The sequence below is a fragment of the Cricetulus griseus genome, chromosome 2 (genome assembly GCF_003668045.3).
Source record: "Cricetulus griseus strain 17A/GY chromosome 2, alternate assembly CriGri-PICRH-1.0, whole genome shotgun sequence".
NCBI classification, from domain to species: Eukaryota; Metazoa; Chordata; class Mammalia; order Rodentia; family Cricetidae; genus Cricetulus; species Cricetulus griseus.
The window spans coordinates 109,015,365-109,030,318 of NC_048595.1; the positions used below are offsets into that span (position 1 = coordinate 109,015,365).

The 14,954-nt window shown below is 43.4% G+C and overlaps 1 protein-coding gene across 1 annotated transcript in view; it reads right to left on the reverse strand.

The window, feature by feature from the left end:
* Rragd (Ras related GTP binding D) overlaps window positions 1-14,954 on the reverse strand; it is a 37,256-nt gene that overhangs the window by 8,126 nt on the left and 14,176 nt on the right. Inside the window, exons 2-5 of the mRNA XM_027403421.2 lie at window positions 13,674-13,969; window positions 3,421-3,620; window positions 2,506-2,620; window positions 1,555-1,697 (exon numbers count right to left, since the gene is read on the reverse strand). Coding sequence (XP_027259222.1) covers window positions 1,555-1,697; window positions 2,506-2,620; window positions 3,421-3,620; window positions 13,674-13,969 — 754 coding nt within the window. The remainder of the gene's footprint in view (window positions 1-1,554; window positions 1,698-2,505; window positions 2,621-3,420; window positions 3,621-13,673; window positions 13,970-14,954) is intronic.

A 14,954-nucleotide genomic window follows, 5' to 3' on the forward strand; every position in this document is an offset into this window, starting at 1 on the left:
AGCCTGACTCCCTCTCCTCTCATGTTTGTTTTAGCTGGTGAAAATGCCTCTGATTAACATCAATTACCCAAACAACTCACCACTTACATCTAATTACCATATGGTATAATAATGAATATGTATATCATTAAATATGTGCCAGATATTTGTGCTGTTCACTGTACTTGATTACCATAGCAACTGAGACTGTAATCAGGCTCACTCAGCTTCCAGGCCCAACTCAGGGTCATCCACTTACTGCTTATAAATAATAGACTATCACAGGGTCATGATCATGAGGAAGATAGAGCTAGCAGTCCATGTCTGATGGCAATAATAAATTATGACAGGTACACTTTATCCAGGCTCTATCAGGGCAGGAACATTATGACCCTACTAACAGTGTTTACCACAGTCTTAGGAGGTAAGTATGTTATGTGATCACACAAGTTTGCACATGCATGGATGTATATGCAACAGAGTAAACAGAAAATCTCACTGGATGGGCAAAGAATTTCCAGATGGTGGAAAACAGAAGCAGCCAAGCTTGAAACTTCTGGAAGCTGACAGAGCAGGCAGGTGGTGAGAGGCAGGGAGAAGAGCAGTAAAATACAAGGTCTGAGAGAACAGCTAGCCACCTGCTGACAACAGTGGGTAATAGCTTGCTCACACTCCATCCAACGTAGACTTCTCAGCAGATCTCCAAGCATCTAGATTTGTTTCTATCTCTGGTAATACAACTTTCTCTGCTCCCTAATACTATTTTAAGCATATATAGAAGTTTTGGTTTCTATGAATGTTAAGGTCAAAATAAAAACTAGCAGATGTTATTTGCCTAGTATTATACTTCTCTGCTACCTAGACAATCAAAACCAAATTTTAAAAAAACACTGAGCAGGTATTTTCTGTAACAAACAGGACAATGGAAATGTTCTTAATGGCTTGTGGATCTATTTTTACCCCATGGGGTGCACTGTGTGTGCAGGTTTTCAGCATCAGATCATACTCATTTAGACCAGGGTTCAAAGTCTAGTCTTTTCTTGCTGACAGAATGAGCAGCTGCTAGAAATTTCACCTTTCTAAAGTCCATTGCTGCATCTGTAAAACAAGTATGGTAACTTCGGCTTCATGGAACAACTAAACTAAATTAGATGATCTGTGCAACAAAGTCATCATCATCATCATCATCATCATCATCATAATAATAATAATAATAAGCATCTGCTCAACAATTACCTGTTATTACTAGCATTTTAAATGGTCTATTTATAGATCCCAGTCACTTAAAGCAGAAGTACAAAAGTCAAGTGAATAAATACAAAAAGGCCCAGAAGCTATGAAAAGGAAGGCAGTTGGGTGATCCTCCCTCCTCTCCCCCTGCCCGTCCTCCCTCTTTCTGCAGTGCGGATCTCAGGACTTGTTTCAAAACTAAGCCACACCTCCAGCCCTGGGAAAGACAGTACAATACGGTCTTTAAGAATGTTTTATTTAGGGATGGGAAAGCATAATCAGAATATGTTGTCTGAAAAAAAAAAAACTTGCTTCAATGACAATAAAAGAGAGTGTTTTGCTTACCCATAAATACAGGAGATGTCAATCACCACATCTATCATATCACAGCAGAGCTCGTAAGTCTGCATGTCCACTGGAGTACTGTCGGTTGCAATATAAATCTTACTGACCACATCAAACAGAAATGCCTTTTCAATTCCAGAATTCTGAGAGGGGGGAAAGACACGCCTTAAAGGAACAGCAAGTTCAGACCACTTCACAGTTACATAAAAAATCATATTCCACTTCACTAAGTAGAGAAGGGTGACATCGAGGGGAAGGAACAGCAGCATGGGGGGGGGGGGGGAGATGCACTGAAACACACGTATGCCTCTGTGGAGCTGTCACAGTGAAGCCTTCTAATTTCTACAGTCAATGAAAACAACTAGCCTAAGTTATTTATCTTTGGTAAAGCACTCGGGCAATGTTTCCTAACTCTTGACCTGCCCATTTGTAGGACTCAGGCTCATCACTCACAAGTGAATATTCAAATACAGACAGAACCAAGAGGGTTTAAAGAAGTTTTCTTGCATTTATTTATATATATTTTGTATTTCTGGGATGGTTAGGACTTGCAACAGCACAGATGTGGAGGTCAGAGGACAACTTTTGGTGAGGAACTGGTTCTCTCCTTGTACTGTGTGGTCTGGACTGTACTCCAGTGGTGAGGCTTGGCAATGGGTGACCTTTGCTGTACTAATTTGCTGGCCCCCAAACAAGGCTTTCTGCTCCATATCCAAGGTCTGTTAATACCGATGAATACCCACCTGCTTGAATATGCAATCTGAGTGCACGAGGGAAACATTAATACTGGAGCTAAAATGTAAAGGCTCTAAAAGAAAATGTGGGAGTAATCTTCAAGAGCAATTGATGCTAAAGTGGCCCTGAAACACAGGCAGCTATGACGTTTGTCACTTGTGCCATGCTACTCTGAATTCCACAAGTGACTTGAGCAGGAGCAAACCACGTACTTACTGAGATAAAGATATTCAGCAGATTCTCCAGCGTCGGGAGCTGTGGGATCAGTTTCTGCACCACTTTACTGAAGGCTTCAAATATCGAATGGTCATAGATGCTTGTCAGATAAAAGCTGAAAGAGAAGGCAGTTTTCACCACGCTCCCTGTAACTGAGCAGGTGTCTTGGGCTCTGTCACTAGTGCTAGTAATCTTATGTGCAATCTGAACACACAAGCACCAGCCCCCTTCAGAATTCATAATGACCTTGGTCACAAACAAGTGTGTCCTAACAGGCAGCCTCCATCCCTCCCTAGTGCCAAAGCCACGCCCAGTCTGCGTTGTCTGGCAAGCGCTGGGGTTTGGTCATCCTTGTCCATGTGAGCATCCTTACATTCCACAAGACACGCTGCACTCATCTCTACACAGCCTCCTGTCAAATTAGTAACTTTTACATTATTAATACTGAAGCATGCCATTTATTTTTAACTTCCAATTTGCAAAGTCAATGATTATGCACGATCCCACCCCACAAAATAGATGGGAGACGTTGTCCTCTGAATTCCTATCCTAATGATTTTAAGCCTCATATGTTTGAGGTTATAAATACCATCCTATTAGCAGTGCTACTATTGACTACCAGTTAGCATCCTGGTTAGAGCCATGAATTTTGCTGTGTTTTTCAAGTAAGTTTAGCTTTGACAACTTGTTGAATACAAAAGTAAAACACAACACTACTTTCACCACAGGTTAGCATTTAACAAGTGTAAAATATCTGTGATCCTATCCCAGCACAAAACAGGTTAACGAGTACCCTGGCATCCATGCTGTCCATACCCACCCAGCCCACACCCCGACAGCCGTGGTGACCGAAACCCAAACCTACTTGCTCCAGCCTTTCTCAGGACCCTGACTCTAAGGGGTATTGGCTCTTACCTCAGGTGAATTTTTTCTAATCCAGCATCTGCAAGGTCATCGTTTGCTCTCTGGTGAATGTCTCTTTGGGTTTCAATTTTGTGATCATCTGACAGACCATCCACTTTATGAATGAACACCTCGAAATTAATGTCAGTATTTACTTTGTAGGCCCTGGTCACTGTGAGGTGCAGTCTGGCCAGTGCTTCCATATAGTCATCCTGGAACAAAGTTCATGCCTTCAGCTTTGTTTCCAGAACCTTCTATACACACTCATCACCTAGAAACGCATATCTATGATCTTCAAAAATATGTTGCCAAACTCCCAACACCCCTGACAAAACAATTCCAACATCACAGACTTAGAGTCTATAAATTTAAGTTTGTAAACTTAAGCAAAGAAAATGCAGCTGATTTGAGTAGTCACAGTGTAGTTTGTTGATCGCTATAAAGATAGGAGCTGGAATTCCAGGAAATGAAACTGGACCAAAACTAGGTCCTCCGTGGAATATGATGCCTCCCAGCTTCCCAAGGCTCTCAAGGATGTGATGGAGACTACAGATGGAGACATAAGGATGGGTAGGAGGATGGGAAGGAGCTTAATTCTAATCCAGAGAGGTCAGCAAACCACAACCTGCAGCCCTCCTGCCGGCTTTTGTAACCAAGTGACATGGGAAGTCAGCTGAGGCATAGTTGCTCTCTGTGCTCTCGGTGCCACAATGCAGAGGAATGGGGTCTTCCTCAGAGACTCCCACAGACAGTGCAGTCCCAAGAGCCTCCACCTCCAGTCCTGTACAGAGAATTTGAGACTTCTGGTCTAGAACAGTTGTTTCAAACACCACAATATTATGTTCTTCTCCTTCCTACGGCTATATAATAAAATAATAAACACCTGCGTACCCGTCTTCAAACTGTCAGTGTCAGGAATGGTGGCTCACCCTTGCAATTCTAGCAGTGTGTGGGGGTGCTGAGGCAGGAGGACTGCTATGAATTACAGGCTAGCCTGGGATATTCTTTGAGATTCTGTCTCAAAACAAACAAAAAAATTGAGATGGAGATATAAGTCAGTGGTAGATAGCTTCCTTGTTTAGTGTTCATGAGCATTTTGGCATTTAAGTCTTAATGCCATAAAAAAATAAATAAATGGATAAATAAGTAAGTAAATAAATAAATCTTTTAGATAAGAAAAGACACCAAGCAGTGGTGGTGCACACCTTTAATTCCAGTGCTCAGAAGGCAGAGGCAGGCAGATCTCCGAGTTGGAGGCCAACCTCCGTCTACAGATTGAGTTCTAGGACAGGCAGTGCTACACAGAGAAACTTGTCTTCAGGGATAGAGAGACAGAGACAGAGAGAGACAGAGAAACAGAGAGAGAGACAGAGGAGGAGGAGGAAGTGGGGGAGGAAGAGGAGAAAGAGGAGGAGGAAGAGGAGGAGGAAGAAGAAGATGAGGAGGAGGAGGATGAAGAAGAAGAAATAATGAACTGAATGGTCACTATCAAAGCCCCATCTGTCAGCTTCTTCACAGTCCAGCCTCTCCACCACAGCCTCCTAAGTAACTAGTATTTGAGCACACCTATCCCACTCATCTCTTTTATTTGTTTATTTGTATACAACATTCTGCTTCCATGTATATCTGCACACCAGAAGAGGGCACCAGATCTTATGACGGATGGTTGTGAGCCACCATGTGGTTGCTGGGAATTGAACTCAGGACCTCTGGAAGAGCAGCCAGTGCTCTTAACCGCTGAGCCATCTCTCCAGCACCCCCCACTCATCTATTTACACTACAACCGACACATGTATCCAGACAGTAGTTACATTGTTTGGAAAGTTAGAAGTATCATGGAGTTGTTTTTGGCTGGGGCCATCCCCAACCTAAACAGGAATATGGTGGAAGCAAAGATGAAAGTCTCAAAGATGATCAGTGCCAGGCTCCACCTTGTTCTGTACAGGAGAAAGCACACGCTGGGGTACAGCAGGCTCTGAAGATGACCAAGGAAAGTGACACTGGCAGTCCTTGCTAACAATGGCCCGCTTTGAGAACATCTGGAATAGAATATCATGCTGTGTTGGCCAAAGCTGATGACCCTCTCTACAGCAGCAATAATATTGAACCAGGAACACCATGCTGAAAATACTATGGAGCATGCGCATTGGCAACTGTTGGCCCAGGTGGTCCTGTACTATTAGAGCCCAGAACAGACCAGGGGAAAGTAGACTAGAAAGGGTTTTTTTTTAATAAAAACTTTCCAAAGCTTGTTTGTAGTAACAAAAAACTACAGAAATATCAAGTTGTGGGCTAGCAAGAGGACAGAGCGCTAATCCAATCAAGCCTGATGCCCTGAGATCAAGCCCCAGGATCCATATGGTAGGAGAGGAATGACTTCCTCAAGCTGACCTCTGACTTCCACAGAAATATCATGGCATGTGCCCTGAATAAATAAATGAGAAAACAAAAACAAAATTAATCAAGTTGTATACATGTCTTTTTCATTCAGTATTATGTGAGAGATTCATTCTGAAATTTTGCTTTATAGGTGGCCCATCACATGTCACATATATGACCTGTTGATGGAAATTCCAAACATGTCCAGTGACCTGTCAGTTCAGGGATGTCACATGAACACACGGCTTGCCCCAAAGGCTATGAGGTCACAACTATATGTCTGTGAACGGTACATGCAGTGCCTCCTGCTTCAGGCAGACTCTCACATTTGGGTACTCAGATCTGTGAATTACAGCTAGTTTAAAAGTTGTAGACCCAGGAGTGGTAGCACATGCCTTTAATCCTAGCACTCGGGAAGCAGAGGCAGGCCAAGCTGAGAGTTGGAGGTCAGCCTGGTCTATCAAGTGAATTCCAGCCCATCCAAGGCTATACACCGAGACCCTGTCTTAAACAAAAAATACACACACACACACACACACACACACACACACACAGAGAGAGAGAGAGAGAGAGAGAGAGAGAGAGGGGGGGGGGGGAGAAAGAGAGACAAACAGACAGAGAGGCAGGCAGGCATCTGTAGGACAGACTCTATAACATCTCCCCAAACACCCCTACCTCTGTTATGACTTCAAACCTGGCAAAGCCCAGATATCAAAAAATGAGGGTTTTTTTTCCTATTTGTTTGTTGATGGGGGGATGTTTGACTTTGCATTTGTGTATTCTCCAAATTCCATTAATAAAAATAATGCCTTTATCTGTAAATGGGTTAAAATATCAAACAAATGAACAGAAAACTAACAGGACACAAAAGTAACAAATGGCTCCTTTCTTGTACTCATGCTCTGCACTGTGTGTTTAAGAGAAAGGGACATGATAGACAGAGGGTCAGAAGACTAAGCATTCAAATTTAAAGTTACACTCAGTAGCTTCAAATATCTAAACTTCTAGAAAGGCAAATAACCTACAAGGATAAGAAGCACAGTTGTGGTTTCCTGGGGCTGTTCACTGGGGGAGCACTATGTGAAAAGGCCCCAGGGAGCCCTGAGGACAGAAAGATCCTATGTCTTCAATATGGGTGGTTACATGGGAGATACATTTTTAACCCTTAAAGTATGTACTTAAAGGAGTACATTCTATTGCACATAAATTACCACTCATATCTTTAAGGATAAAGCCACTTTAAGGGGCAGGTCTGTGAGCAAATTTACCCAACATTCAAAGAAAATACTAGAATATGCTAAATACCCTGTCAAATGTATGATTACACTAACAGACTTTTTTTTTTTTTTGAGACAGGGTCTCTACATAGGCCTGGCTATCCTGGACTACGTAGATCAGACTGGCCTCAAACTCAGAAGAGATCTGCCTGCCTCTCTGTTTCCCAAGTGCCCGGCTCACACTAACAGATGAAATAGTATATAGCCTTAGTGATTGACAATGAGACCCTGTAGGGGCTGGAGAGATGGCTCAGCAGTAAGAACATGTATTGTGACAGCCATTGCAGTACACTGAGCTCCACAGAGATGAAGATGATGATGATGGTGATGATGATAGATAAGTTGGTTCTATCAAAGTTTCTTTTTTTTTTTTTTTTGTCTAGAAAGCATTTTACCTTCCTGCAAACAACTCACTCCTTTTAGAAAAAGAAAACCAAAATGGAAATACAAGACTGTGTAAGATTTGTTTTTAAACTGTACAGTGTCTTTTTTTGTATAGTTAGTACACTACCGAATGTATCTTTAGATAGCCTGTCCTGATGGTATTTTCAATAGCCACTGACCATGCCTGGTACAGTCTGGGGCCTGTAAATTGGCATGGGAATTTAAAGCAGGTTCTTGCTGGTGCACAGCCAAATTAGTTATATATGGGGATGATAGTTTTTTGGGTTTTTTTTTTGTTTTGTTTTGGGTTTCTTTTTGTCATCTTCAATTGTCTCTGATGCAATTTATACGAAGATAATTGTTCTGTTAACTAAATACCACTCTGTAATTGAAAAAAAATTGCAGCTGTTTTGCTGACATTCTGAATGCTTCTAAGTAAATATATTTTTTATTTAAAAAAAAAATAAGGACATATATTGCTTTTGCCGATGACTCAGGTTCAATTCCCAACACCCGGATGGGGAGGCTTACCACCATCTGTAACTTCAGAACCAAGGAACCTGATAGCCTCTTCTGGCCTCCTTTGGGCACCTGCACTTATGTGCACAGACACTCAGACCTACACATAATTAAAAACAAGTACTTGGAGGGTCGTTCAGTGGCACTGCAAAGTTTTTTTTGCAATTACAGAGTGGTATTCAGTTAACAGAACAATTATCTTTGTATAAGGGGCATCAGAGACAACTGAAAAAAGAAACACAAAATAAAACAAAACAAAAAACCCTAAAAGATCCTAGAAACTAAAAATGCCATTAAAAGGAAGAGAATGTGGGGTCCAATGTTACAAGCCTGTAGCCCTAGCTATTGGCCAGACAAGGTACATGATCACAAATTTGAGGCCAGCCTGGTCAATTGTGAAGGCTAAAGAATGTAGCACTGTGGCAGACCACTTGTCTAGCACACACACAGGCTCTGGGTTCCCCACAAGTACCATAATTACTAAAACAGAGGATTACAGATGCTTTTCCTCACAACCATTATGCTTTTCCTTTTCTGTGTGTGTGTGTGTGTGCGTGTGCTCAGTGTATGCATATATAATGCATGCATGGGTGCATGCACCCTTGCTCTATCACTCTAGCTGATTCTGTGGCAAAGTCTCTCATCAACTCTGGACCTATGCTGACAGTTAGCAAGCCCAAGGGATCTTCCTGTCTCTGTCCTACCCTACAGGGCTGGGCTTCCCAGCTTATGTGTGGCACCCCGGGGCTTTTTACACTGAAGGCAGGATTTAAACTCAGATCCTCAGGTGCCCATGCCCATACAGCAAATACTCTTACTTGCTAAGCCATGGCTCCAGTACCCCCCTTCTGTTTGCTCTTTGCTGTCTGTAACAAAACTTAGGAAAAGAAGTACTCTAGTTTCTACTCTGCCATTTGGTCAAGAGTTGTATAGTCAGGCCATCATCACTCCCAAAGTGATGGGAACTCCAGGTCCACCGGAGTGTGGAGAACAGCTACAGGAGATGTGGTACTGTGTGTTCTCTGCAGAGCAAGTGTCAAGCACTTAGCTCATGTGCTCATTTGGACTTCCTTCTTTTTTCCTTCACAACCTTCTCTGAAAAATGTGATTGTGAGGAATTCATGGAGAAACAATATGTGGTTTTAGACCACAGATGCCCTGTAAAGGTGAGAAAGGGGGCCCAGCAAGATGGCTCAGTCGGTAAAGGGACACCACCTGCAAGCCTGATGACCTGAGCTTCATCTCTGGAACACATGAAAAAGCAAAAGGAGAGAACACTATATATTACACACACACACACACACACACACACACACACACACACACACACACACCACAAATAAATTAAAAAACAAACCTTAAAAGACTAGAGAGATGGCTCAGCAGTTAAGAGCACTGGCTGCTCTTCCAGAGGTTCTGAGTTCAATTCCCAGCAACTACATGGTGGCTCACTCACAACTATCTATAGTGTAATCTGATGTTCTCTTCTGGCATAAAGGTATACATGCAGATAGAGCATTAATAGATAAAATAAATAAATAAATCTTTAAAAAAAAAAAAACAACCCAAATTGGGCACCGTGGCACACGCCTTTAATTCCAACACTTGGGAGACAGAGGCTGGTGGATCTATGAGTTGGAGACCAGCTCAATCTACATAGTGAGTCCTAGACCATCTTACACAGTGAAATGCTGTCTCAAAAAAAAAAACAACAACAACAACAACAACAAAACCCTTAGCCAGTTGTGGTGGTACACATCTTTAATCTCAGCACCTGGGAGGCAGAGGCAGGCAGATCTCTGTGAACCTGAGGCCAGCCTAGTCTACAGAGTGAGTTCCAAGACAGCCAGAGATTAGTGAGACATTTTCTCAAAAACTGTCAAAAAAATGCTTGATAGTGCTTATTGTTAACAGAAGGAAGAATGGGTAGGAGGGACAGAGAGCAGAAAAGGATGGGTGCATTCAGGGGCTTCCTGGAAGTCAGGGTTTCCTCTTTCCACTCCTGGGAACGCAGGTAAGATCCTTGCAAACACTTTTTCATACACACTGCTTCCACCCAATGAGTATTAGGTTCTGAAACCACTTAGCTAATCTATAAAGTTTTTTTTTTAAATGTATGTGAGACATGTCTCTAGATAGTCTGTGCACCGTGTGCATGAAGTGCTCTCAGTATCCAGAAGAGGGCACTGGATTCCCTGGAACTGGAGTTATAGATGGTTGGGAGCTACTATGTAGGTACTGGGAATCAAACCTGGGCCTTCTGCAACAGCAGGAAATGCTCTTAACTGCTTAGCCATCTCTCAAGCTCCTTATTATTTTTAAGAACACTCAACACTGATTTTCCTTTGTGTGTGAGTATGGGGTGGTCAAAATCAGGGCATTATGTACTTTAGTACTCTGGGCAACACTCTCGACCCAAACAATCTTTCTGACACTTACTTGTTTGCTTGTTTGGGTATGTGTGTATACATGCACATGTGTGTAGAGGTCAGAGGGCAACTTGCAAGAGTCAGTTCTCTCTTTGCACCATTGTGAATCTTGGGATCAAACTCATATAGTCAGGCTTGACACTGAGCATCTTACCCCGAGCCATTTCACCAGCCCCTCACCTAGTTATTTTAATAAGTGTTACTTGAGTTTGGGTATGACTTTAACCCCAGCAACCGGAAGGCAGAGGCCTGCAGATGTCTGTGAGTTCGAGGCCAGCCTAGTCTATATAGCTGTGTATTAGGACAGCCAAGACTATGTAGAGAGAACTTGTCTTGGGGCGGGGTAGGGAAGGCAAGATGCTCATACCTGTAATCCCAGCATGCCCTAAGAGGCTAAGGTAGGAAGGTTTCTGTGAATTCAAGACCAGCCTGAGCAACAGTGTCAAAGAAAGAAAAGGTATGAAAAAAGGAAAAAGGGAGGGAAGAAGGAAGAAAGAAGGAAAGGAAAAGGAGGAAGATCTTTCTCAAACATTATAGACTTTCTTGTGACCTGTAGTAAATTAAAAAAAAAAAAATACATACAAAACAAGAAACACAATTACCAACCTAACTGAAAAGCCTGCTTTATGTTTAAATAAAATTGCCTGGCTAAAATAAGCAGCTTTGGGCTGGAGAGACAGTGTGGTGGTCAAGAGCACCTGCTCTTCTAGCAGAAGACCAGAGTCCAGGTCCCAGCACCTAAGCAGGGCAGCTCACAATCACCTACAATGCTGCTTCCAGGAGAGCAGACCTCTTTGAGAACCTGCACTCATGTGCACAGACCCACACACCAGGACACACATACACATACAGACCACACACACTGAGACACATGTAAACATGCAGACCCACACACCGGGACACATGTACACATGATTAAAAATAAACAGCGAAAAGTAAAAAGAAGTAAATATACCTATTTGGGGCTAAATTATAGCCATATCATAAATGCCTTAGACAGATTTGCAGTGGAGCTGCTATACAGCACAGTATGGCATCTGAGTATTTACCAAGCCATCATCTGAAATGATATTTTGCTCTGGTTGGAATCCACTTACTCACAGGCAGCTGCTTAAACAGCTACAAAAATGGCATGGGTTTGACTCGGGAAGACAGAGTTCCCTGCCCTGCACAATGCACATGCTAGCCACTCCCCTGGGCCCCAAGCTCCCTGATTTACAGTGCTGGCAGACAGATAGGGAGACAGGCCAGAAAACAGGTCAGTACAAGTTGGAGTGAGTGCCAAGAGAGCAGCTCCTGACAGCCCGACATGTGAAGGGTCTATGCACAAGCTTTCATGGGCCTGGTGAACCCACCACAGGTCTAACATTGGATTTCAGCCTCTCCCTCTACAGAACTCCCATTGAAGGAAGAACGAACCCCTGCACTCAGAGCCCTGTTCTCAGAGCTGGTCACACTGCAGCCTCCTGGAGCAAGGGTTTGCTAAAGATGCTCCTATATGCCACACACTCTAGAAGACTGACCAGACTGGGGGGTGGGTAGGGAGTCTATTTCAGGGAACTCTCTCACCCCCCCCCTAGACAGGATTTGGCATTCTCTAGAGAGTCTGTTCCCTTTGGGCCTGGGAAAGCCTCCAGCCTGCACCACAGTCTCAGACACCCTCTAAGGCCCCAACACTGGCCTCCCCAGCACTTGCCAGCCTGATCTCCCCTCCTCCTCTTCCCACTGAGCCCAGTGGCAAGCCCCAGGTGGAGAGAATGGAGAAATTACTAATGGCTGGGGAACGGCTCCTCACCAGCCAATGGTGCCCTACACTTTGCTTACAACCAAGCTGAAGGAGGACTACACAGGACTGTTAATAAACTACTAAAAATAATTTTTATGACAGAAAACTAGATAATGCAGGAGACACACTTAGGAGGATTTTAAATTCTTGTGTAATGCTATGACAAAACTCACCCTATATCCCCAGCTTATCTATGTGAACACATTTCTCAGTACTCACAGCTACAGGAGCAAAGAACGAAAATAGAACTGGTTATTCAAACACAGATGTGAATTGTGGAAAATAAATATTCATCTTCCTATGAGATATCTGCCTCACATTTTATAGTGACCTATAAAATACATAAGAGTTATAGTAATCAAGTATATACTACTAATAATAATTTGATTCAAGGGCTGAAGAGATGGCTCAGTGGTTAGGAGCACTGGTTGCTCTTCCAGAGGACCCAGGTTCAATTCCCAGCACCCACATGGCAGCTCACACCTGTCTGTAACTCTAGTTCCAGAGTATCTAACATCCTCTTCTGGCCTCTGCAAGTACCAGGTAGATAGGTTGTTCACAGACATGCACACAGGTGAAACACCCAACCAGATAAAATGATTCAGAAGAAAATTTTCACTTAGAATTTATCTACTTTGAAAATAAATATTGTAATATGTAATCTTCTAAGTAAACTTCTATTGCAAAGAAACTATAATTATTCCATATGTCTTCTGGGATTTGCCCTATGGCTATGAAGTTTCCCAGGTTTCTTAGTTAGGGTTTTTATTGCTGTGAAGAGACACCATGACATGACCTCAGCAACTCTTCTAAAGGAAAACATGTAATTGAGTGGTTTACAATTTCAGAGCTTCAGTCCATTGTCATCATGGTGGGCCATGGCAGCATGCAGGCAGATATGGTGCTAGAGAAGAAGTTGAAAGTTTTACATCTTGATATTCAGGCTAACAGGAAGTAGTCTATAGATACTGGGTGTGGTTTGAGCATATCCGACACCTGAAAGCCTGCCTCCACAGTGACTCACTTCCTCCAAAAGGCCATACTTGCTTCAACAAAGCCATACCTCCCAATAGTGACACATTGGGGGCCAATTACATTCAACTACCACACCAGTTATATGATCTTACGGGTTAAGTGAGTTTGGGCTATGACTGGACAGGGAGCCTTTTCTCCTGCAGAGTCTGGGGGCTCTGAGGAATCCTTGTTTGATAGAAGAGCCTATTGCAGATTTAAAAACCTAAACACTGGGCCAGCAGGTAAAGGTGCCTGGTTCAGGCCTGACATCCTGAGCTTGATCCTCTGACCCCACCACAGGTGCAGGAGAGAAGACTCTAGAGAGATGATCTTTGACCCCCCCACACATGTGGGCTATGGTGAAGGCACACACATTTGTATGTACATCACACACACACACACTCAGTCACTCACTCACACACCACTGCAAATGGATGTGGGGAGGTGTGTCTCTGCCTGGGATGAGACTCCACATACCTGGGAGTCGATGACAAAGATCAGTGCTCCTGTTCCCCGGAAGATCATCTCATAGTCAAAGGTGGGGTCAAAAAAGTCAATCTGCCCCGGGAAGTCCCAAATCTGAAAGTTGACAAAGGAGCTGTTGGAGACATCTTCCCTGCAGATCTTGTTGGTGCTCTCCAGGAACAGGGTCTCACTCGGGGACATTTTGTGAAAGACGACTTTCTGTATAGATGACTTGCCACTCCTCCTGAGACCCATGAGCAGGATTCTGGGCTTCACCTCAGTGCTGAAGGGGTCGCTGAAGTCCAGAACTGAAGAAACCACAGGACAGGACAGCACAGGGTGAGTTCTTCACAGCAGCTAACTGGGAGTGTCACCCACATGCTACTCTTCCAAACGGAGAGGGACAGTGTGGGGAGATAAGAACCCGGAAAACTGCCCTCACACAACCTGGAAGGGCAGAGTCCCATTCTATGGCTTGGCATCCCAAGCAGGGGCTCTGGTATACAAAAGCAGAGGCTTCCTGGAGCTCATTTCGTGAAGAACAACTCAGGTCTTTAGCCACACCCTCCCTACCAGACCACCAGAGTCTATGTACTTGGTAACCCTCTCCTGGATGGCATCCCCATGGGCCTCACAGCCTAGAACATAGCCACAGACCAGCGGCCTCCAACTCAGACTGTGAGAGAGCACATGAGACTGGGACCTCTCTCCCAGGACTGTCCACTTCAGCTTCCATCATCTGTACGATAACCACTGACAGCTATTAAGGTTTACATTAAAAGAGGCCGGAGAGAGAGCTCAGTGGCTGCTCTTACAGAGGACCAGAGTAGAGTTCCCAGTGCTTCTGTCAGATGGCTCACTGTCTTCCAGACTCTGTGGGAACCACACTCATGTGCACAAGACATACATATGTATATACACTTTAAAAAAAAAAATAAAATCATCCTTTAAAAAATCAGCTTTAAAAATCCATAAAATGTAAATGACAATGATAATAAACATGTCTTATGTTTATTATGATAGTTAAATGAAATCAAGAACCTAAAATAATTAAGATTCAAGCAGGTGTGGTGATATACACCTATAATTCCAACACTTGGGAGGCTAAGTCTGGAGGATCACAAGGTCTAGGCCAGCCTGAGCTCCAAGGCTTGAAGACTCAATCAGCCAAGGATGCTGGGCCAACTGATCATCTACATGCAAAGACCCTTACCTGAGACTGCATCCAGGTTAACTCAAAATGGACCAAACACCTCAACTTAGGAACTAAACTAAGCTCTTAGGAAGAAACGT